This window comes from Borostomias antarcticus, assembly GCF_949987555.1.
Source record: "Borostomias antarcticus genome assembly, chromosome: 1".
NCBI classification, from domain to species: Eukaryota; Metazoa; Chordata; class Actinopteri; order Stomiiformes; family Stomiidae; genus Borostomias; species Borostomias antarcticus.
The window spans coordinates 33,467,535-33,493,028 of record NC_140234.1 but is presented as its reverse complement, the minus strand read 5'-3'; the positions used below and the strand labels follow the sequence as shown (position 1 = coordinate 33,493,028).

At 49.6% G+C, this 25,494-nt stretch overlaps 2 protein-coding genes across 2 annotated transcripts in view; both read right to left on the bottom strand.

Annotated features, from left to right (window-relative positions):
• Positions 1 to 10,323, bottom strand: part of maml2 (mastermind like transcriptional coactivator 2) — a gene marked incomplete at both ends in the record, with an annotated part of 38,285 nt that extends 27,962 nt beyond the window's left edge. Inside the window, one exon of the mRNA XM_084461263.1 lies at positions 9,913 to 10,323. Coding sequence (XP_084317389.1) covers positions 9,913 to 10,323 — 411 coding nt within the window. The remainder of the gene's footprint in view (positions 1 to 9,912) is intronic.
• Positions 10,324 to 14,993: 4,670 nt separating this feature from the next.
• gab2 (GRB2-associated binding protein 2) overlaps positions 14,994 to 25,494 on the bottom strand; it is a gene marked incomplete at both ends in the record, with an annotated part of 38,500 nt that continues 27,999 nt past the window's right edge. The window contains 8 exons of the mRNA XM_084437999.1: positions 14,994 to 15,137; positions 15,577 to 15,699; positions 15,863 to 15,965; positions 16,765 to 16,855; positions 17,021 to 17,300; positions 17,485 to 17,576; positions 18,410 to 18,993; positions 21,324 to 21,558. Of these exons, the coding sequence (XP_084294125.1) occupies positions 14,994 to 15,137; positions 15,577 to 15,699; positions 15,863 to 15,965; positions 16,765 to 16,855; positions 17,021 to 17,300; positions 17,485 to 17,576; positions 18,410 to 18,993; positions 21,324 to 21,558 (1,652 nt within the window). The remainder of the gene's footprint in view (positions 15,138 to 15,576; positions 15,700 to 15,862; positions 15,966 to 16,764; positions 16,856 to 17,020; positions 17,301 to 17,484; positions 17,577 to 18,409; positions 18,994 to 21,323; positions 21,559 to 25,494) is intronic.

Here is a 25,494-nt window from a genome sequence, read left to right as displayed (position 1 = left end):
CTCGCTCTCGGAAAAAAAACCCTCATTAAACCTGCTACTCGGTGGAAACCCTCCCCAGGCTCCGCCTTCTCCATGCTCCCCCCCCTCCAATATGCATATCTGGTATCCAGACCATTAAAATCAATAGCGATCCTAGATTTACACCCCGAGGGGAGGGACATGCGGACGCTAGCTTGTAGCCACGCCATTCATAACAGGGATGACTAATGCTAAGCGCTCATGTACACAGTGTTAACAGTAGCTTACATATGCACAAAATGACTCGATGCACAAATGAAACTGTTCTGATAAAATGCCCAAGCCATCTGGCCGTCGTCACGGCCGTCGTCTGCTGCGTGAGGAAACGCAGGACCCAGCCGGCGTCCCCGTGTCCAGTCTGCCACTGAGCAGCATCAGAGCCCAGCAGGTGGCCAGGAAGCCACGTGTTTGTCGTTAGATGCTACAGGGGACAGTAGGACATTTCATTTGGTCTACATGTCAGCACTGGGAGATAAAGGACAGGAGGAGCACCTGTGGTAGGACTTGGTAGGTGGACACTCAAGAGCTGGGTAGGTCAACAGTCAGGGCTGGGTACATCTACAGTCGATTCAGGAAGCAGAGGAAGATTCCAAATCTAGCAGAGGTATTTTATTCTCAAGTTTCACCAGTTTATCTGGGCTTTATCAAAACCGTTTACAGATTTCTAACCTTGTGTGAATGTCGACTCTTCTGCTGTGTTAAGTGAGCCACAGGGTTAAGTCCAGCCCTGCTAGGTGAAGTCTGGGCTAATATCTGTATCCATCCCAGCAGTGTTTGTTTGGTCTGCGTGGATATCTTGTCCTGCTACTGTTGATGTTTCCCAGCCCTCCCCTGGCCATGCGCCCCCCTCCCCCCCCCCAAGACAAATCAGCTGCCTGCTGCTCCAGTTCAGCCCAGACCAGGGGACCAGACCAGGAAAACCAGACCAGGGGACCAGACGGGAAAGATGATTAGACTCCACTAAACAACGACCGGCAGATACCAGGACATTCACTTCCTGTACATGTTTACCATGGGAATTTACTTGATCTACAATTCAGTTCTGGCATCTACTTTCCTCTCCAACCACAAACAAATGGGGGGTTTCTGTTTTAAACATGCTTATTGTCCAAAGATTACATGTACACACAAAGCAATTATTTGGAAGTAATTACATATTCATAATAATTGGCAAATATTTAATCATGTGTATCTATGGAGTTAGTATCTGTGCATCAATGCCCATTATATGGACAGACTATTCTAGGACACGACTGCGCCCTCAGGGGCACCGTCTGCAGTCACGACTCAGGTACTGAACACCAGGATTGGGGTGAGGTGGGGTGGGGTGGGGTGGGGTGGGGTGGGGAGGGGATGGGAGGGGAGGCCGTTAATGCGCCGGGGTCCGTTAATTTATCTAAATATTTGAGCGCGCTTGTGTAGCCGTCCCTCGATAGGCCGTGTTGTTAGGTTATGGCACAAGCCTCTCTTTGTTGCCGGATGTGGGAAAAAACATCCAATAGATTCTAAAAAAAGCACAGGAAGGAAGCCGGAGGCGGGGTAGCAGTGAGACGCTACGGGGGTGGGGGGGGGGAGTGGGAATGAGAATGGAATGTTCGCTTTTTCACTCTCTCTCTGTCTCTCTCCCATCGTTCTGTCTCTCTCTCTCGCTATCTTTCTGTCTTTCTCTCATTATCATATGATAATAATAAAATAAAAGGCAACGCCACTTTCCCAGTGACAGCTGTGAGGAGAATGTGGCCTCGCCCGTCAGCGAGAATGGGGAGCGAGGATGGGGAAATGCGCCTGTACATGCTCATTAGCCGGCCGTGCTATTAGCACAGGTATACACCCACAGGAAACACATTCCATAAACTGACTAAAAGTTGGCAGGAGCAGGAAGCCGTCCTGAATACACTGATCTGGTGTTTCAGGAACTAGTAAAATAGATGTCACTAGATGTTCATGTGTTCTATTCACCAGTCATTCATGTAATACATATACAGTACCTATCTATAACTTTAGATCTGTCTAGCGTAGTAAGTGAACCAACAGAGGATCTGTGTTCAGCTACCTCAGGTCCCAGCTAAGACCACAAGAGAGGACGTCCACCATGTGTCCCCTGATTTCACCTCCGCTGGGTGTAGTGTATGAATGTGTAACAGTGCTGTGTGTGTGTGTGTGTGTGTGTGTGTGTGTGTGTGTGTGCCTCACTTCAGATCCAGTAGGTAAATGCATGGTAACATAATAAATGCATAATTAACAACTAATAAGTATGTATAAAAAACATATAAAATAACAATACACATACTTATAACACTATTATTAACATTTATACATGTCTTATTACCATATATTAATGTTAATAAGCATCTTATAAGGAGATTATGAGCTTTTAATTAATGCTTAATAAGAGGACCTGAATATAAAGTGTTACCAGATTTCTTGCCAAATGTGAACACAAATAACGATATTAAAATATGTGTGACAGTGCTGTATATGCTTGTAACAGTGTTGTATATGTGAGTGTGTATATATGTGTGTGTTTGTGTGTGTGTGTGTGTATGTGTGAGAGTGTAACAGCGGTATGGTGTGTGAGTGCATGCATGAGCATGTGTTTGTGTGTGTGTGTGTGTGTGTGTGTGTGTGTGTGTGCGTGTGTGTGCCTCTGGTCTAGGTGGAGGGGGAGCCGGCGCCAGGGCATAGCTCAGCGAGGAGCCCACAACGTGACACCTTACCACAGCGCAGCACTAACACAAACATTCCAGCTGCCACTGCTCTGCCCCAGTGGCAGCGCCCGGCCCGGGAACAAGCCCGGCTGTGTTCTTCTGGGCCGTATCTGATGCTGCTGACTGCACCAAAAAATCCTTGTCAAGCATTTTCAAGCATTAAAATATTGATATTAAAGAATGGAGCAGTGTTCCAGATATCTGTGTTGCCAGACATGGCTGCAGCGACAAGACAAGGCTTCCACATGCAACAGCTTCTCCTCCATCCCAATGAAACAAAGAGAATATTCAGCTGGACTGCATGGAGGGTGAGCGCCGCCATTAGCCTCTCAACCAGTATGTGTCAATAATGAAGAGATTCAGAGTAACCATGCGAAGATGGTCTGTATTACACAAACTATCTCTTCCGGGCTCGAATGGATATTTTGGCCGAATTGGCGTTTCAAAGTGTTTATTTTTCTAAGTGGCCTCTTGCAAGGAACAGAACATTTATACAATGCAAATGCGCTTGACCTCTGACCCAGACTCCAGAGAAGAGAGGATAGGGGCGGGGGTGGGAGGTTGGGGGGGGGGTGGAGAAAAAAAAGCGAGCGTTTGTGCTTCTTTTCAGCGCTGAGCAACTCCGGAGCCTGGGAACACGGGCAGCTTGGCCGGCCTCTGAGAAATATCCTGAGCTGTAATGTAAACATCTCTGAACTCTGATCTAGAGAGAGGGAACCATCCCCCACCCCGTCTACCCCCGGCGTGCCGGCCAGGGCTCTGTCATTGACATCAGGAGGAGCCCGGGCTCTCGTTTCCTGAGCAGGGCAGCGGTTCCTGGGAGCAGATGCCATTTGAAGTCCCGCTACTAAAACTGCTCTCCCCTTGAACTCCATTGTCATCAGAGTACCAGCAGGGGAAAGGCCTGGAAATTTTCAACGCCAAAACACTACCATGTTTTTGTCTTGTGAATGTGTTTTTTGCACCGTTAACCTATATGCTGACTGTAACAGTGAGGGTTTAAACTAAGCGCAAACAGAGATGTTTCTGAGCGTGGTGGAAACGCTGCAAGGCACGGAACGCATCCCCCGCCCACGACAGCGGCGATCGCGTCGTTCGATAAGCCAGATTTGTTTCAGCGGTTTAAGTCACAGCTAACAGTTAGACGATTCGCAAAGACATCTCTCTCTGTCACACAGCTGGGGCTAAAACCTCACGGCTGGTAAACCGCTAGCGATCTCGTCGGAGCGGTGACATCCTAACCCAGATCTCGGGTTAGCAGTGTCACTTTCAGAGCTGCTGTCTGTTTTTAGCAGAGAAAGCTGATGGGCTGTTGTTCATATTTCACACGGAACCCAACGTGAAGGTCCCTCCAGCTCAGCGCCTGAACACATACACCTGAACACGAAGGTTCCCACAGAGCTCCGGTTTCAGCGCAGGCAAACAAAGCACGGCACTTGTGGAAAGACACTCAGAGGCACCCTCCCTTTTTTCTCTCTCTCTCTCTCTCCGTTTCTCTCTCTCTCTTTCTCAGACCCTCGCTGTCTTCCTCTCTCCAATTAACTCAAGCAGGAAAAACCAGACCTCAAAGTGCTCTGTGAGCAGAAGAGTTCACATCAAGCATGAATGAATACCTCCACAAGGATGTGTACAATAAACACGGCCCTCAACCTGAACACTCGCACTCACAATACCCAACAGAGCCCCTCCACCTGAATACTCACACTCAACAATACCCAACACAGCCCCTCCACCTGAATACTCACACTCAACAATACCCAACACAGCCCCTCCACCTGAATACTCACACTCAACAATACCCAACACAGCCCCTCCACCTGAATACTCACACTCAACAATACCCAACACAAACCCCTCTACCTGAACGCTTACAATGCCCAACAAAACCCTCTACCTGAACACTCACACTCCAGTGTACTTCAGTCCCAGACGGAGAGAGGAGCTGTGCCTCCTAAATCTAATGAGCTGAATAGCTGAGATGTAGCGAACATGGATTAGCATTCCTACCAGATCAGCTCCTGACAGAGAGGAGATGGACCAGATTCATGTGGATGACTTAACCCTAACGTTTGGAGAACCAAACACCCTGGTGAGTCAGTGTGACTGTGAAGTCTGATAGTTGCCCACACCAACTCTGTGTAAAAACAGCACGTGCAACAACCAAGCCAATGTTCTCTGTGATGTCTGTGCTTGTCTCCCTCCTGTAAAGCGACCTTGGGGAAAGGCGCTAGGACTATATAAGTTAAAGTTATTATTATTATTATTATTAAGCAGACGATAAACTCAGAAATAAACAACACACAGCTCAGCAAACTCAGAAAGAAACAACACACAGCTGTGTAGCTGTTCCGGTTGCTTTCCCTGAGAAGAAAGGTTTCCCTGAAGGTCTTGCCTTGAAGAAACCCCATGTTGGAGCCCCGGTGTGGAGGCAGCCATGACGCTCTTTGTTTGCAGCTTCAGTTTAACTGCTGGCATCTCCACGCCAACACCCCGCTCCCCTCAGGCGGAACAGAGACCGCTGGTGTCGCAAAGACTCGAGCTATTCAGACTAAAACAGCTAATGGCCATTCTCACAAGATCTGGTCAAAAAAGCACATTGTCATATATCTGTACTTGAAAAGTTGAAACACTTTATCAGAAAAGGCATATGCTTAGTCATTGAGAGGTTGACTATAATGTGTACCATAATAGGACAAAGATACAGGGTGCTTTGTGGGAAGTCTTGAACCACATTAAAGGACATCTACTGAACCAGATGTCTATCGGAGGAAACTGCCGAGTCTTCGAACAGGACTGCCGCGCAGGTCCAGACCCCAGGTTAACTAGCCTGGCGGACAGCAGCAGCTGCGTCCCACGGGGACCTGCTGAGCGCGGGTCTGTGTTCCTCCGAGCGCACGTAGCCACTTAGGACCGCATCGCCCCGGCGAAAGACGGCGGACGAGCCCGGTCTGCGGGATGATTTTCAGCAGAGCTCTTCAAAGCTGCAGCCTTCCCGTAGGCTGGTGAATAAAACATGAGGAGCGCGCGCAGGGGGGGGGGGGCGCCTCGGAGAGACACCGCTGCTACAGCAGACGAGCCAGCGGCGGCTTTGATTCCACACACATCCACTCTGCCCTGCCGGCTGTCTGCTGTAACGCGCCGTCTTCCTGGAATCGTATCGCCCCGGTTCCTTTGTTTCTCTGTGGGGTAGCGCGCTGGTGGCATTTTGAAATTTGGAACAAAAAAAATAATAAATTAGCTCACACTCATAAAGAAGAGCGTTCCTTCCAGGAGCTCGATGCAAATGCCCCCGGGCGACTGAAGAAAACCAGATTCGCAGAATTATAGTTCCCCCTTTAAAACCACATAACCACATGCTCTCCGAGCATCCATTTTTCAACAGATGTGACTTATGAACAGCATTCTCCTCAGGTTCTCAACAGTGCCTCTATTTACTTGACCCTGGGTGGGATGTTAACCTGCCATTTTCCTCTCTTTAAGACAAGCTGTGATTAAATTTAATGCGGTGCTAAAGTTTTATGAAGAACCTCCTGGTATTGCTGTGGCGTGACCCCCAACAGATAGCCTATGCGATATTTCCACAAACCTGTCAGAGCATTAGACTAACTAGACAACGATGGCAAAGTTAGACAACACTGTTCTCATTATAGCTGGTCCACAGGCATTCATACTTCCCATGGCGCAGCACATGTTCTGGGCACACTAGTATTAATAGTAGTACCTGACACTCTGCACTAGTTAGGCTACCTTGTCAAAAGACAACAAAGTAATGCAGGCTAGAATACAAATTCACAAAAAGGAGCCCCGTGACCATTTCCTGTGGGACTGCGTCGTGTTCTCGGTGCGAGACGTGCTTCTCTCCCTCTACAGTGCACATTATTCACAGCCTTCCAAGTATGCGTGCTCATCCCTATGCTCATCCCTACTGCGGTGCACTTGAACATTCCCAGGCAGTGGCTGGCTGCGCTGGTTTGAAGCGGGGCTGACTGAGTCCGGGTTCTCACGGGGAGATCCACATGCGTCTCGGTTCCTCTTAACCGGTTAGAGATCTGGAGTGCCGCGGGGCCCAGGGGGGGGGGGGGGGGCCTGATCCCGGCAGGCTCTCTGCAGTGTCCCGGTGTCAGTGGAGAGCAGCGGAACCCATGGCCTGGCTTCGTCAGTGAACTCTGTGTGTGTGTGTGGGGGGGGGGTCTAGGAGTGACCTGGCACACAGCCGAACCATAAGCCAGCCAGCTAACCCTTTAAAGAAAAACTCCACTTTTCCATTACAACATGGAAGTGATGGGCGGGACCAACTGTTCTTTGGATCCCTGCCGCATGCCTGGTCTGGTCTGAGTCTGGGTCTGGTCTGGTCTGGTCTGGTCTGGATCTAGGTCTGATCTGGGTCTGGGTCTGGGTCTGGATCAGGTCTGGTCTGGGTCTGGTCTGGTCTGGTCTGGTGTGGTCTGGTCTGGATCTAGGTCTGATCTGGGTCTGGTCTGGATCTGGATCTGGATCTGGGTCTGGTCTGGATCTGGTCTGCGTCTGGATCAGGTCTGGTCTGGGTCTGGTCAGACATGGCCCTGGCCATGGCCCCTGTGCTTCTCTGTGGGTGGTCACCACAGACCTGGTCTAACCGTTCTGCATCCGAGCCCAGCAAGGCTGAGAGCAGACCACCTACAGCTCTGGCGCAGGCTGAGAATAGACCACCTCCAGCTCCGGTTCAGACGGCAAGCAAGCAACACCCGGAAATACGTACATACCCCCCACCTCCTCTCTCTCTCTCTTTCTCCTTTTCTGCCATTAGATTTGACCAGCAGGAACACAATAGGTCTATAGTGTTCTACTGTCTGCTGTATAGCCTGACCACACAGTCATAGCGGCTTCACTGAACCTTGGTAAGAGCAACATTTGTTGACGTACTGTACATTTACAATTCATGACATGAGACATGGATGCAGGAGAGCGTGCATCCTGCAGAGCCAGTTATGATACGTGTATGTGTGTGTGTGTGTGTGTCATAGTGTAGATTCTGGCTCCTACGATGCTAGGACAGCCAACGGTACAGTATGTCTGAGTGCTCGGAGCGGCGGCGAGAAGGCGTGGACGGTGGCGGCCCCCCTGCTGTGAGGTTACCGCGCGGAGCGGCACCCCCGGTTCCAGATCTGTCACCGACGCCGGATTAGGAGAAGAACAACAGACGATCATCGCCGGCCGCCACTGCACTATTGCATTTTCAAGGCCTGTTTGACTTAAAGTAAACACAGCCAGGAAATGTATTCAGTGGCTGTAAACATTTATATGTAGGCCTTGTGCTCAAACGGTTTCGTGGGCAAAGCATCTTTCAAGAAGGTGCTTAGCGAGTCATTTGTTAGACCGGGGCTAATACAGCATGGCAGCGCATGGCACGGCAACGCTGCAAGGCCATTTGACAGCCTGTCCACTAAACCTTTACTTCCTGTTTCAGTATCTGTGTCATTTATAGTGCAGGCAAGGCAACAGCCTGATTTAAGTGAGAGATGTGATTGTATTAGGTCGGTAATATGGTTAAAACCCACAGTAAGCTCTTGTCTTTGACCTAGCTTTGCCCTGAATGCATTTTTTGATACTCATCTGAAGGGATGAAGTGATTTAATAACTGCATGTACCGTACAGTCACCAAGAATATGAATACCCAAATGATACCATTGTACACACACAAGATGGAAATATCATTACATAAGTGATGGCTTTTGCGTTCTTATGACTTCCTCAGTCAGAAGGAGTTACAGTACATCCGTTGTTGATCTGAGATCATCAAACACGTTGTTCAGTCCTGTTCACTCTGTGTACTCTACTGTCTACTCTGGTGTTAGGACGAGTGCACTTACAAGAATCAATTCACTGAGTTTTCCCACCGGGAGCAGACTATGACACACGGAAGTGGAAAATTACACCACATCATACTGTATCAACATTCTGGAAGTGAGAAGCAGACATTAACCTTTAAGACATGACAGATAAACCCACACAAGGACTCTTCTTCTCCTCACAATTGTGCTGCACTCATCACTTTTATGTAGACCGTGTTCCCCCGGAGGCTTACGTTCTGATGCAGAAGTGAAACAGCAGCGGCTACGTTGGCTAACCTCTTTTGAAATAGTCATTCCCATCCTTGGTGTGCGTTCTATTTGACAGTCATTAGAGACATCTCCATGTCTGTGTGTTGTTATAGATCAGGTGAATCTGTCTGACTTTAATCTGGAAAGCTAGCGTCCTGTGTATCCTCATGACCAAAAGAGAGAAACAAAGGATTATATAAATTATAGAAGCCTGGAAATGAATTCAATAAACAATTTCCCACCGCTGAAATACAGCCGCATCTGCTAGTTATATTCTAAGTTTGCTAGACAAGACATATTATGATGTTTATTTTTCCATTCACTGTCTGAATAAGCAAACCTCCAGGAGAAACATCTGTGAGCTCTAGTAAATGGGCGCTCACCCCTTCTGACATTCTATTGAAACATTCCATGGGAAACATGTCCTCACCTCAGGTCTGGATGCTAGCTCCCTGGTGCCCAATGAAGGAAAACAACTAGATAAATCTCCCTGCTCCTGCTCTCAGCAGATGCCATGGACCAAGCCATTCACATCAGCACAGCTGGGCTCAACAAATCTACACACACAAAACCTGCTTGAGTTGAATTGGGGTTTCAAACAGTGTGCTGCACAAGAGCTGACTGTCTGTTCCAAACGGGGGAGAGGGTGCCTGACTAGGTTTCAGAAGCTGTAAAACTGAGAACAAAGCTTGACTTCAGCATGGTGACCTAATGGCCTGGAAGTGCTTTCTAAGGTGGACTGCTTTGTGAAAATATATATCTCTGAGGTTTTCAGCAGAAAAGTAATAAACTTATGCAAGTGTCAACTAGTAAAAGTAGAGTTCATATTCAGAATCCTTCAGCACTTTGTTTAATTGCTTCCAGAATGTAAGTTAGACAGTCTTTTACATTTCACCTTTAAACCTCTTTCACTGGTAGCCAAATATTAGCCTTTTTTTTGTGTCAAATATTTGAATCGATATGAATCTCACAGATTAAATTAGTGCTGGTCTGGTCTGGTCTTTTAGAATCGACACGATATGAATTGCTAGTCAAGTGTTATTACTTTTCCCACCATCGCTACCATCATCATCATCATCGTCACCATCATCATCATCATTACTTACAGCTATGCGTGTTGAGATTTTCTGTTCTCCCCCTGTAGAACTTTGAACTTTCTGTTCTCCGTTAATTCTGCTGTATTCTGCAGGTTGCTGGGTCGAGGCCCGGCTGCCCTTGGTTTTCCTGTTCCCGGGTCCTTGATGCACGATGTTCAGGAGGTGGAGAGTTGTCTCGTGTTCACGGTCCGAGTTCTCGGCCTGACCTCGCTGGTAGCGGTTCTCACAAGTGGAATGATGTCTTCTACACAGTTCAATCCGGGCGCGTAAACGCTCCACTATCGCGCTATGCAACTGTGGGACAGCAGAGCCTCTCGATGTCGCGATCGACCCGCTGACCCCACCTGGTCCTACCATGCCAACACCTAACATTGGGACAAAACCACCCGCGGCGGGCTGTGCGGGAGTAGCTTCTCCCATGCCCACTGGCCTCGGTCCTCAACAAGTTCAGATGGATAGATTCACCGTGCCTTTTAGGTGGCCGCAACAATGACATACAAAATTATCTTTAGTAGCCTAATATATTTAGCGTAATAAAGGGCTCATTCAAAATATATATGTCTGGAAAAAATACATGTGACACTAGGCAAGTCAACCGATTAAGCACAAATATCAATAAAACGCTATTTTTATGTTTCCGCGGCAGGAATAAAATCCATCACGCTTATTCCTACTAGTATGGTGCCACCATTCCGCTGATAATAAAATATTTCCACGCACTGTGTTTCGATTAGATACATGGATAACTGCGTGTAAGTAGGCACATTTCAGTGTCTTACGTCAAAATGTGAACTCATATAGTCTAAATCGGGTGAAATTCGACCATACTTTCAAAAGACTATCAACTGTAAACTGAGCAAATTATCACTAACGCATTCTAAGTGGTAAATCCACCAAAACTTCCAGACTCACGACAGGATTTTCATTTTTCACATTGTCCTTTTGCTGTCCCGGTTCGAATCAGAAATCTTGTTACATCTTGGTCAATTACACTACATAAACAACGATTCCGTAGCGCCACGGAACCGACACACAAACCGACTGCGATCTGTCTCAAGTATTCCATTGACAATCATTTGTCCGAGCAGCTCTCCGAGGCACGGGAATTGCGGAGGTACTACAGAGTCTCATTGTATGAGCATTCCTCCCTTTGGACATGAAATACGCATTTGGATAACAGTGTCCAAATGCACACTCTAGTGGAGAAAAGTATAAACTGCGCGGACCTTAGCCTACTACCCGAAGCGAGATCTCTGATGACAAGCTGCATGTAGGCTGGAACAAGCACATCAGCGCCCCCTGCTGTCGGTGGCTGTCAGAGACTTAAGCAAGGGTGGGTGTTCTGCACTCACAAAATGGCAGTGCAAGTGGGATTCATAAGTGTCCGGTATATGTACAACAAATAATATTATGAGTAGAGAAAGCTTGTGCTTTGCATCTGATTCCTCATCAGGGTAAAATATTTGCTATCTACAAGACAAGTGTAGGCTTATAGGCTACAGTTTGCCTTCACCTTTACCTCCAGACCTCCTGTGGTTGCTCCTGCTACCAACGGTAGGGGGCGATATCTTCCAGGAGGGGAGCGGTCTCGGGCAGAGATTGTGAACGGTGACATTTTGTTCATATTATACAATATCAAGTTTCGACACTGATATCTTTGCACTTCATGATTTATTTGATGTCCACAGTAAGTCTAACATACAGGAATAACCAGGTGTGTGTATCCCAAATGTACCACATTTTACTATCACATTGGCATTGGTTGGCATGTTGCTTCACAAAATCAAGACAATTTGCATAAATTAATGTTAGTAGAGCAATATTTACTTTTCTTTTGTATTTTTTCTTCTTTTTCTATTTTTTTACAATTTCCAACTGCAAAACAATAAATTAATAAATTAATTCACAAGCAATCCACTATGGGATAAAAAGCTTTACAGTAGTAGCAAGAGGAATGGTATAAATGAACTCTACAGTTGCAGTTATGTCACCTCTGCAACAGACAACACAGCTGAGCAGCTTCTCGTCGACTCAGGCTGTCTTCAACATACTGTACTACAGCACACAATCAACAACAACATACAGTTATCCACTTACAGTAACTCTCTCTCTCTTTCCAGACATGACAGATCTGTTTCAGTTCCGAGAGAGACAGGGAGACAGTTATTTTTCAGTCGTCGTCTTCTTTGTGAATCATAGTTCACCTTGGGAAGGCCTTTATCAGTGCAGGTCAGCTAGAACTAGACACCTCTCCACAAGGAAGTATGATCGCAAAACTATTCTGAAAATTGAAACGCCACAAAGATCTGCACCCAGATTGGTCAGAGCCCAACACATGTGCACGTTGCCTTCTTCTAACCCTAACGCTGTTACCTTCCCACCGTCCTCAGTAAAAAAAGAATGATAACAATAATAACAACAATAATAATAATACAAAATCTGTAAAAATGGTAGAAAAAACATTAAGATGCGATTTCAGCAAAACCATCTAAAACAACCTCAAAGCACTGCACGGCCCAACGCTGCAATTCGACATGACCCCCCCCCCCCCCCCCGGTTAGTGGTCCCAGCCCACAGTGAAATACTGGACTTGATTTAAATTAAACATTTGCCAATAATATCTCCTACACAGATTAAGTTGGTTATTAATGAACAAATAATCCAGGACAACAATACGTTCGTCAACAGGGGAAGGTGACTCACTAAAATGAGATGAATTCAGGAATTTCTCTTCTGTGGATATCCGTTGACAACATTCATTCATGATCATTAAACCTTGGCAAATCGTCTACATTGCAAACGGCGTAATATCACTCGACCATACTGCTCTTTTGACATTTGTCTAAGTGCCTCCAATTCAGGCAGAATTTAACAACCCACTTCACGGGAAGTGCAAACAGATCCTATCATCCATATGGACGCTAACGGGAGCTGTTCTATAAGCTGCCTTCTTACACGTCTACAAGGATCAGCTGGTCATGGATTTCCTCTTCATTCGTCTGAGTGTTAATGTACAGACAAGCTCTTCTTGTTCGGGTGGGAGAATAGTGATGGTGTGATATAGAACAACATGATGTAATACACAAATAAAACACATTTCCTTTCTAATCTGTGTGTGTGTGCATGTGTGTGTGCTCATAAGGTGTGAGTGTTTGTGTGTGTGTGTGTGTGTGACAGAGAGAGAGAGAGAGAGAGAGAGAGTGTGTGTGTGTGTGTGTGTGTGAGAGAGAGAGAGAGAGAGGAAGAGAGAGAGTGTGTGTGTGTGTGTGTGTGTGTGAGAGATAGAGAGAGAGAGAGAGAGAGGATGCAGAGGACAGTAGTGAAACGTCGCCTTTCAGAGGACAGACACCTTGGATATGACAGCTCAGCAGGTCCTGTGTGGTGATTGGTTAGTGCTCTGGGGGAGCTGCATGAGTTACCTGAGGTAAACATCTCTAGAGAAAAGCCTTCATAAAGCCCACTATCTCACCTTCCGTCGATGCATATGACATGCAGATACTAAGAGAAGGGAAATCAGATGGGCTGTCTTCTTTTCAAAGGTCTTTTTCCCCCTAATGTTTACACAGATGACTTATATGTTATTTGCTTGCATTTAGAGAGGCCTGTCAACAAGACAGCCAGTACTGGCCAATATGGATGGCATACACAGTGTAATTCAAACAGGCTTTAACAACAGTCATTTGAAATGATCTTTAAGGCTTCTGATAAGGACCTCTTAAGTAAGGCTGTATAGTCTATTTTGCCAGTCATGCACTGCTAAGCTCAAATAAATCCCGGCAGCAAAAATAATGTCTTCACCAGTTTTGCAAGGCTCAGCTGAAACGCCTGATTGAAGTCAAAGTCGAGGCTGCCCTTAAAGCAATGCAAGACTACACTTGACTTGACACAATAATAGTGCACTGCCTCCTTCTTGGCATGGTCTAGCTAGTAAGACAGTGATACTATTTGGATTGGCAGCAATTTGCTAATGAACTTGCTAAAGATAAAACAACACGTTGTCACACCACTCCAAAGAAGTAGTGCCTCTGCAGTGGTTGGACAGCTTCAGTGACAGACAGGTACTGTGTACAGATCAGATTTCAGAAGGCAAGTTGATATCAGTTGTCCGTATAATATCAGTTGTATGTAGAATGCAATAACAGTCTCTCCAGGAGGAACTTTGGCAGGGTGGTTCAGGATGGTTCAGGGTGGGTCAGGGTGGGTCAGGGTGGTTCAGGGTGGGTCAGGATGGGTCAGGGTGGTTCAGGATGGTTCAGGGTGGGTCAGGGTGGGTCAGGGTGGTTCAGGGTGGGTCAGGGTGGTTCAGGATGGTTCAGGGTGGTTCAGGGTGGTTCAGGATGGTTCAGGGTGGTTCAGGGTGGGTCAGGGTGGTTCAGGATGGTTCAGGGTGGGTCAGGGTGGGTCAGGATGGGTCAGGCTGGGTCAGGATGGTTCAGGGTGGGCTAGGATGGTTCAGGATGGTTCCTAGTGGTTCAGGGTATTTCAGGATGGTTCAGGATGGTTCAGGGTGGGTCAGGGTGGGTCAGGGTGGGTCAGGATGGTTCAGGGTGGGTCAGGATGGTTCAGGGTGGTTCAGGGTGGGTCAGGGTGGGTCAGGATGGTTCAGGATGGTTCAGGATGGTTCAGGGTGGGTCAGGATGGTTCAGGATGGTTCAGGGTGGGTCAGGATGGTTCAGGGTGGGTCAGGATGGTTCAGGATGGTTCAGGGTGGGTCAGGATGGCTCAAGATGGTTCAGGGTAGTTCAGGAGGGTTTAGGATGTTTCAGGGTGATTTAGAATGGTTCAGGGTGGCTCAGGATGGTTTGGGGTGGTTCAGGATGGTTTCAGGACGGTTCAGGGTGGTTTCAGCATGGTTCAGAGTGGTTCAGGGTGGTTCAGGATCAGGCCTGGAATCCTGCATGCGCTGGCGGTAGTCTGCACAGGTGGTCCGCACGGAGGAGAGGCGTAGGCTATGGCTTTTGTGTCCCATGTATTTATACCCTCAGAGGTCCACTCTCCCACATCTCAGTACTCATTCATTCCTAACAGGAAGTGGCAACAGCCTGTGGTGATGTGGAAGGAGCAGCTGCCAGCTCAAGTGTCAGGACTCGTCAGGACTTGACTCCTTTGGCAGGCTCAGTAGACTGCCGCACGTCGGTCCACTCTTGCATGGTGTTCTGCAGGGCCTGGGTCTTCTCCTTGTCCACCTGGACATAGTCCACCTTCTCATCGGAGGTCACAGACGAGGTGGAGGGCTGCAGGGAGACACCACAGAGAGCAGGGGGAGACAAGGACAACTTAGACAAACTGTACTGTAAGTACATAAAGTAAGTAGCCTTGAGAACCAATGGTTCTCGAGCCTAGTGGCTCATAGGCCCATACTACCTCCCGATCCCTTAGCGTGAGGCAGGTTGATGTACACGTACACCCCCTGGACATGACGGTAGTATGTCGCAGGGACTTACCCCCAATCCAACCCGTGATGCTGAGTGCCAAGCAGGGAGGCATTGGGTACAATTTTTTTAATAGTCTTTGGTGTGACTCCCCAAACTATGACTCCTCAACCTCAACCCCAACCTCCCCAATCTCAGGGCAGACGCTCTAACCACAAGGCCACTGAGCTGGTAGACAAACTGTCAACTCTAACATTATGTAGACGTTTGTGTCTGTCCGTCCGTCTGTCTGTCTGTTTACCTTCCTGTGTGGACTTGGGGAGCCGGGCTGGAAGTCCAGCGCTAAGTAGTCCACGTTACCACACTTCCTGGGGGCGGGGCTGCTGGTGGCGCTCAGGGCTGGCGAGGTAGACGCTGGGTTCTGCTGAGGGACGTAGAGAAGAGGGGGACGGGACAGCGTCAGACACACCCCTCCACTGAGACCGGACAGCTCGGCCAAATAGAAAACAGTGGATCCTTGTTCCTTTGAAACAAAGGCCAAAGCGTGTTCGTCGCCCCCAAGTGTCCCATTGGCTGTTAAGGCTCACCATTGCCACGTAGTTCTCCTCACTGTCTGCTGAGTCGGTGCTGGTGATGCTCTGTGTGGAGATGGGCCGACAGTGCTGCGAGGACATGGAGTTCATAGCAGGCCTGGAGGACACAGGAGAGGACTGTGAGTGTCTCCACCTTCTAACCCTAACACTACCCCTTCTACCGTCCAAACCCTAACCCTACCCCAGCCCGTTCTACTGTCCAAACCCTAACGCTACCCCAACCCGTTCTACTGTCCAAACCCTAACGCTACCCCAACCCGTTCTACTGTCCAAACCCTAACCCTACCTCAACCCCTTCTACCGTCCAACCCTAACCCAACCCCTTCTACCTTCCAAACCCTAAACTCAACCCCTTCCACCGTCCAAGCCCTAACTCTACCCCAACCCCTTCTACTGTCCAAACCCTGACCCTACTCCTTCTACCTTCCAAATCCTAACTCAACCCCTTCCACCGTCCAAGCCCTAACCCAACCCCTTCTACCTTCCAAACCCTAACCCAACCCCTTCCACCGTCCAAGCCCTAACCCTACCCCAACCCGTTCTACTGTCCAAACACTAACCCTAACCCAACCCCTTCTACTTTCCAAACCGTAACCCACCCTTTCCTCCTTTTTTTCTTCTATGGGTTCATATACTGTACATATATGAGAGAGGATACTTTTCTCAGTCCCCTAACCCATCCAACAGCTTCTACTGTCCCACTCTAACCCAACCCTTTATACATTACAACCCTTTCTACATTACAACCACTTCTACCTTCCTACTGAAGCTGCTCTGCTCTGCAATCTGCTCCATTAGGCTGCTCCACAGAAGCCTGGGGCAGCTAGGAGGCAGTAGCTAGGAGGCAGTAGCTAGGAGGCAGCTACTGTAGGATGAGGATACAGTAGGAGACTCACATGGGTCGGGTCCAGGACATGGTGACTGGACTCTTAAATGGCAACTCATCGATAATCCCATTGTTCCTCAGGTCTAGAGGTGTTGGCTTTGCTGGAGACAGAAAGAAAGAGAGAGAGAGAGGGGGGGGGGTTGAATATAAAACCTGAATCTTCCTCAGTCTCCTCTCCTCACACAGATACCACGTGTGATCAGTAACAGTTCTATTTCCCCATGTCGAGATCGGAGAGAGCTACTGCACGTTGGCTGAAAACTCACACTTCCTGTTGGGTTTGAGGTTGCGGTTGATGGGAGGCGGCGTGATGTCACTGAGGCGCGCGGGCCGGTGGCCCATGGAGGCGCTGCTGCCGATCCGGGCCGGCAGGGTGGCAGAGAACCCTGGGAAGTCAAAGTGGTGGGGCCCCGGGCTCATGGGAATGTAGATGTTCTTGGGGCTGTCGGCCTGGGCGGCGTTGAGCGGCGAGGACCCGGGGTTCATGGGCACGTAGTTGTCCTCCGAGTCGCCGCTGTCGGAGCGGGTCAGAGGGGTCTTGGTTCTCTGTCGGGACAAGACACGGTCCGGCGGTCTTAGACGTCCGCACTATCTGACCCACGCCAGTGGGGAAACTACTGTGCGCTAACAGAATAACTGTTCATTGACAGACCGGAAAACTACTGTTAATCTGTTTCCTGGGAAAGTACTGCTGTTGCAACGAGGGTAGCGAGCGGAGAGACTGACTCACCAGGTAGGAGCTGAGTCCGTCTGACTCCACCAACTGCCCTGAGTTGTTGAAGTAGATTGGACGGTGGTGGCTGTTAGTTTCAAAGGAAGAGCCTGAGGAGAGACGCCAGAATGGACAATCAACACCACTGCCTTTACAACTCGAAAACGTTAGCTCCTCTCCTGAAACTCCAAGTCAGAGCCAAAGGCAGGCTTACTGTACGTCCATCCAGCATCATATGAGGAGAAGCCACTTTACTGTAAACCACCTGTCGTTTCTCCCAGACCAAGTGTGAATAAGTAAACCGATGTTTCCCCAGATGGAATAAATACACCCGGCATCTCATTATCTGCTTCATTGCCGTGTAATTAGTCCCTGGGCAAGGGTGGCGGCGCAGGTGTGCGAACAGCCCGCTGGCCTGTGCGACAGGGGGTCATAGGTCACTTCCTGTCTGTGAGCCTGCCCCGCGCTGTCCTGTCCTGGCCTGGCATGGAACACGATGTACTGAGAGGCCGAGCATTGTGTCTCTGCTCTTTCTTTTTTTTCCCTCTCTCTCTTTTTTTTTTTTTACTGCTTATCAGCCTGGAACGAGGCATTCTGGAGCGAGGGCCACATGGCTTGAATTTCATTAGCGGCTCAGCAGAACAGCGTCGGCCAGACTGGCTCTTTGTCTCTGCTCAGCTGCTAGTGATAAATCCGTAGAGAGAGAGATGGAGAGAGAGAGAGAGAGAGAGAGAGAGAGAGAGAGAGAGAGAGAGGAAACGCTGATACTCCGCGCCGTGCAACAAGAGAGTCTTTCATGAAAGGGACGCATACATACATCCCCAACAGAAACAGCAAATATTGTGAATTAAAATAAAGATTAAACGGCATGAGAGTGGGAAGTGGGAATCTGGCAGTGGGCCGTCACAGCTTCATCCCTCTCTCTCCCTCTCTCTCTCCCTACCTCGGTGCAGTCTGATGTTTTCCACGGCGGGCAGGGTGTTCCTCCTGGGGATGACGGAGGCAGCCGTGGTCACCTCCCCGTTCTGCGGGCTCCCCCAGCGCCCCTCCGACCCCTGGCTGGGCTTGGGTGGCCGCGGCGGCGGGGTGGCGCCGGGCGACTCGGACGGCACCAGGGCGTTGTGGTTCTTGTCGAACGTCCGGGGGATCTGGTAGAAGGACCCGGGCAGGGTGGGGAGGTCGTAGTTGTCGGGCTGCCGCTCGCCGCCGCCGTGCCCGGGAGCCAGGGCGTTGCAGGGGGTCTTGAAGGTGTAGACCTCCTCGTTCTCCAGCTCCAGGTCGCCCAGGGCGCCGTGGGCGGGCCCCTCGGAGCTGTAGCCCCTGGGCAGCACGTAGCAGGCCTCCCGGGGGGAGTCCGGGCGTGCCGGCGGGTGGTGCTTGCCGGGCTTGGGCAGGCTGTAGAAGCCGTGCAGCTGGGCGCCCATGCCGTCCAGGCAGTGGGAGAAGCCGTGGGACAGCTTCTGCACCGCCGAGTCGCTGCCCACCAACAGACTGCTGCCGCGAGAGGCCTGAGAGAAACTGGCGCTCCTGAAAACACACACACGCGCACGCACGCACACACACACACACACACACACGCACACACACACACACTTGTCAGTCTTCATCATGCACACTTTCAACATGGCACAACAGCTCCCTCACAGATACTGTAGACATCTGCCACTATCCCCACTGCCAGCATCTCACATATGGCTCTTAAACGCCATGAATTAAGCCTCATAGTGATAGAGGAATCTATCTATGTAATAACACATGTGGCCACTAGAGGTGAGTGCAGTATTTCTTGTCAGCAGCCAGAGGAACAAAAGAAGCATGTTTAACTGAGGTTTAGGCATTCGCCTTGGGAGAAACAGATATTTCCTTATTTCAGTGTCTTACAGGGACTGAATGCTTCTGTTATGGCTCTATGTGGATCTTGACACAGAGAGCTGAAGTGTTGGTCAGGACCTCATATAACCTCCTTGGCCAGGACGAGGACTGTGGGGTTTGGGGAGGGAGGGAGGGAGAGAAAGAGGGCATCCATGTTGTGAGGGTTAGGCCTCCTAAACTTTCCCACAGTTCTCCATGCCTGGGTGGCACCCAAGGGACATGGCTCATTTATCTCAGCTCATAACTAGTAGCTGACCTTGAGGACCCTGGAGTTTGGAGCTGCCTGGACAGAGACTGCAGAGGAGAGGATTGTGGTGGTGGGCGCATCCTCCTTTAAAGGGGTAGTTCAGAATTTTGGACATACTGTAGAGCCTCATTTACGACTTACCCATAATGTTGTTAATTGATAGAGTTGGAGCAGATTTTCAGCTGACTCCATGTCTCGTTCCGGCGTTAGCGACATGCTATCGTAACTAGCCGGCACATTGTCTTCACAACAAGGAACAGAAGAGTGGACTATTCTCTTACTACAACACAACAACAATGTTCAAAAGACGTTGATGAGGAGTCTACTGTAGTTTATCTGCCGATCCTTACTTGTTTGGAGTGTTTATAAGTGAGTTTTCTTTGAATGCTAACCATTTCGGTTCGATTGCGTTAGCATTAGCATGCGCTAACGCCCGAACGAGAGGCAGCACGGAATCAGCTGAAAATGTTCTCCATCAATCAACAACATTATGGGTAAATCATAAATAATCCAAAAGTCCAAAAATCTGAACTACCTCCACATGACTCATCCTCAGGCTCACCTTGATCATGATAATGATCGACTAGAACATGCTTCAGCCACATAATCTATCATGTGCTAATGGGATTATGGATTATCCGGGGGGCTCGGAATGATTTAACACCACGCGGACCTCCCCTGATGCTCTCTGAGGCGGCCCTGTCGTCATGAACGCAAGCCTTGACGAATGGATCAGGAGGAGGAGAGGGATGACGGAGGAGAGGGATGACAGAGGAGAAGGATGACAGAGGAGAGGGATGACAGAAGAGAGGGATGACGGATGAGAGGGATGACGGAGGAGAGGGATGAACGAAGAGAGGGATGACGGAAGAGAGGGATGACGGATGAGAGGGATGACAGAAAAGAGGGATGATGGAAGAGAGGGATGACGGAGGAGAGGGATGACAGAAGAGAGGGATGACAGAAGAGAGGGATGACAGAGGAGAGGGATGACGGAGGAGAGGGATGACAGAAGAGAGGGATGACGGAGGAGAAGGATGATGGAAGAGAGAGGGATGACAGTGGAGAGGGATGACAGAAGAGAGGGATGACAGAAGAGAGGGATGACAGAGGAGAGGAATGACGGAAGAGAGAGGGATGACGGAAGAGAGAGGGATGACGGAAGAGAGAGGGATGACAGAAGAGAGAGGGATGACAGAAGAGAGAGGGATGACAGAGGAGAGGGATGACAGGCGGACCAGGATGGTCAGGTTGTGATTCCTCGGTGACAGCAGCTCCGGGGAGCAGACTGATGTGTATCTGGTGAGTGGGGCGCTGGGGTCCAGCAGGCGGCTCCGCCCAGAACCCTCCGGGCCGCGGAGGTGATGAATTACAGCGTCGGCCATTGATCATCTACCACACAGACAGACCTGCCCCCGGACGGAGGCGCCGCCGGGGCTACTGGGAATCACGATGGCAGCGCCGGCCGCGCTGAATGTTAATGGTAAACTCGGAGGATTGCATTCCACACAAACAGTCTGGCTACTCATTCTCACGCTAGAGCCCATAGGCTGGTCGTACACACACACACGCACGCACACACACTACCCTGCCACCCTGGCCTGGCGGAAGCTGGTTTAACGTGTGTATTATCACACACCCCTGAGCCCGTGCAGCTTCCCTTCCTCCCTGCAGACGAGGACCAGGATGTGCCGCGGCGCAGACGGGGAGGTCGATGCGGCACAGGGGCGGGGCTTACCGTGCGCCCTCCGTCTTCCTGCTCATGCACTGGTGGAGCAGAAGGTAGTCCTGGGGGGCGCTGTTGGACAGGGAGCCATGGTGGGCGTGGCGGACGGGGACGTCGAAGGTGAACAGGACGGGCTGGCTGGAGTGGACGGGGGCAGACGACTTGCGCTCGCCGATCAGTGGGGGCAGCGAGCCGGAGACGTCCGAGGCCAGGGAGCGAGGCAGGTGGGCCGTGGACGACCGTCCATCTGAAACCAGAGAGAGAGAGAGAGGTGAGAGAGAGGAGAGAGAGAGAGAGGAGAGAGAGAGGAGAGATTGGAGAGAGAGGAGAGAGAGAGGAGAGAGAGAGGAGAGAGAGAGGAGAGAGAGAGGAGAGAGGAGAGAGAGAGAGAGGAGAGAGAGAGAGGAGAGCGATAGGAGAGAAAGAGAGGAGAGGAGAGAGAGGAGAGATTGGAGAGAGTGGGGAGAGAGGAGAGAGAGATAGGAGAGAGAGAGAGAGAGCAGGAGAGAGAGAGGAGATATTACTGGCTCAACATGTAAAGTCAAACATTTGAGAAAGAGTTAAAACCTCAGAAGAAAGAATCAAACTAATCTCTGCCTGGTCTCTGTCATAATCATCTGCAACGTGCCAAGTATGGACGACCTCAACCATGCTCTACGCGGAAGTATGGACGACCTCAACCATGCTTTACGCTGAAGTATGGACGACCTCAACCATGCTCTACGCTGAAGTATGGATGACCTCAACCATGCTCTACGCTGAAGTATGGATGATATCAACCATGCTCTACGCTGAAGTATGGACGACCTCAACCATGCTCTACGCTGAAGTATGGACCACCTAAACCATGCTCTACGCTGAAGTATGGATGATATCAACCATGCTCTACGCTGAAGTATGGATGATATCAACCATGCTCTACGCTGAAGTATGGACGACCTCAACCACGCTCTACGCTGAAGTATGGACGACCTCAACCATGCTCTACGCTGAAGTATGGATGATATCAACCAAGCTCTACGCTGAAGTATATACAGCACATGGATGTTATGTCCACACATCTTCCTGCCTGGGTGTTTTTGTTTTGTGTCCTTCTGTCTTCACTCTCCCTGTCATTCAACATTCAGGCTCCCATCCCGTCTGCTTGGCCAATTATCTGTTGACAGCTGTTCCTGTCCAATCCGGATGCAGTCCACAAATATATAAACCGGCTTAGGAAGAATAAATAAAAGAATCATTTAACAAATACAAAACATAACTAAACTAGAAGCTAACAACAACAGGGGAACTGTCTCCCCATTGGCGGTCGACCCGTTTCTTTGTGTGCCTGTTTAGTTTGATTTGGCGAGCCTATTGTTTGGGTATTCTGTCGTTGTTAGCTTCTAGTGTAGTTATGTTTTGTATTTGTTAAAAGATTATTTTATTTACTCTTCCTAAGCCGAGGGGTAAGGGGAATATGTAAGACACCATAGGGTTTACATAGGCTTACCTACTGTATGTTAAATACACAAGGCCAGGGGCGCGTCCCACACCTTGTCTGGGTATTCTGTCGTTGTTAGCTTCTAGTGTAGTTATGTTTTGTATTTGTTAAATGATTCTTTTATTTACTCTTCCTAAGCCGAGGGGTAAGGTGAATATGTAAGACACCATAGGGTTTACATAGGCTTACCTACTGTATGTTAAATACACAAGGCCAGGGGCGCGTCCCACACCTTGTCATTATTTGATCTGTTTGTATATTATTATGCACTAGTTCGGAGGTCACTTAAACTTCTCAACTTCATCATTTCTTTGAGTCTCAATCATGCTCTATGCTGCAGTATCTCAGTCATGCTCTACGCTGAACTATACAGTAGACATGGAGGAAGTCAATGGTGCTCTACGCTCCCGTGTCTCAGTCACACTCGATGCTGCGGTACGCCTGGAGAATCCCAAGCCCTCCAGCTGTTCTCCATGATCAATGAAGTCAGAGGGCGGAGAAATTCAATTGGAGGTTTTAAGCTGTAACGTCCATGCAGGCTCGTATTCAATAGCTTTCAGTGTGCCCTCTAAACATAATCAATACGAGAGAGCTGTCTGACACGAGAGGCTCCGCACAAAGGAGGATCCTTCTGTCTTTTTTTTGGGGGGGGGGGGGGGGGGGCAGATGGGGTCAGTTCACAGAAGCACATGTTCACAGAATACTAGGCCCTGGTGTGGTGTTTGGGGGCCGTGTTTCTGTGCTCCGTGTGGCCCCCCGTCGCGTGTAGGAGGGTGGGTGGGGTGGGGGGGCCCTGTGTGAACGGCGTGGCCTTTCCCTCGCGCTGCCTCTGACTGACATCTCCGATAGCTGCTCTGTGGGGCTGCAAAGAGGAGGCCAGTCTCAGGCCTACGGGCTGAAAATAGACCGGGCAGCGAGCCAGAACCAGGATGCGCACATGACCCCCCTCTCGCTCACTCACTGAGGTCTGGAGGAGGTGGAGGAGGGGGAGAGTAAAGGAGGAGGTGCAGGAGGAGCATGGGGCAACCAAATGATCCACCCAAAGTGCTGTGCAGCTTTGGCTGCTGGGACCAACAACAAAAAAAAAAACAACAACAACAAAACCATAAAGTCTCCCTCGTTGGCTTTCTGACAAAAAGCTCTCAGTTGATAGAAGACTTTCTGTAGCTAAACAAGGTAGCTTTACAGAAAGCCAAAAGAAAAACTAAGAACCTCACACTTCCAGTAATAGATAGGAATGGAGTGTTCCATTAATATATCTACTAACCTACTCCTCACTTTGGACCACAATCTTTATCAGCCTAGAGATGGACTAAGGTTCATTATGGTATTCTTAAACCAGTTGTGATGTGTGTGTGTGTGTGTGTGTGTGTGTCAGGATGACCACCCGGGACGAGCATGACCACTGTGACTAACGGGCAGGGTCGGGGTGGGGTGGGGTGGGATGGTCACTGAAGCACGGTTAGCTGAACGAGGTCAGATCCCAGCCTGCGGGGAGAGGAGGCGTGGTCATCGTACCCCAGACAGGGACTCTGGCCCAGTGGACAGCAGAGATGCTCCCAGACAGGGACTCTGGCCCAGGGGACAGCAGATATGCTCCCAGACAGGGACTCTGGCCCAGGGGACAGCAGAGATGCTCCCAGACAGGGACTCTGGCCCAGGGGACAGCAGAGATGCCCCCAGACAGGGACTCTGGCCCAGGGGACAGCAGAGATGCCCCCAGACAGGGACTCTCAGCCAGGAGCTGCCCATGGTTAAGAGGGAGGCTCTCCCTGGGCTCTTTGTGGCAGGGTCTCCATGCTCCTCAGACAGCTCTGTTAAAGCTCTCAGGCTAGAGTTGGGAACGCCAGGCTCTCTGCCAGGGCGAGATATATTGATCTGTTGTGGAGAGAGAGAGAGAGAGAGAGAGAGAGAGAGAGAGAGAGAGAGGAGAGAGAGGGAGACAGAGAGAGAGAGAGAGAGAGAGAGAGGAAAGAGAGGGAGAGAGAGAGGAGAGAGGGAGAGAGAGAGAGAGAGGAGAGAGAGAGGGAGAGAGAGAGAAAGAGAGAGAGAGGAAAGAGAGAGGGAGAGAGAGAAAGAGAGAGAGGAGAGAGAGAGAGGGGATGGGGCTACCGTAGAGAGGCTGTGCTGCTGCAATGGCTCTCCTGCACCAGACTGGGCCATAAAAATGGCTCCTCCAACAAGAGTCAAGCAGAAGTTGGTCACAAAAACGTGTGTGAGTGTGTGTGCACGTGTGTGTGCATGCATGCGCTTATGCATGTGTGAATGTACGTACATACATACATACATACATACATACATACATACATACATACATACATACATACATACATACATACATACATACATACATACATACATACATACATACATACAAGTGTTTGTATGCGACAATCTGAGGGCTGACTGAAAAGCAGTCTGAATCTGAGGGCTGACTGAAGAGCAGTCTGAATCTGAGGGCTGACTGAAGAGCGGTGCGCCCGGAGAGCTGCCATCGTGGAACGATCAATGAACCGACTGCTAGGCCCCGCAGCTGCCGCACATTTAACTACAGAAAAATAATATTAACACAATACATCTCTAAAACGGCTTAAGAAATTTGAAAGAAAACACTACTAAGGGGCGAAACTTCCCAATGAATACTGGCTTCCTCACAGGACTACTATGATCTGGCTGTCCTGAGGTTCGTCGCCCTCCGAGCAA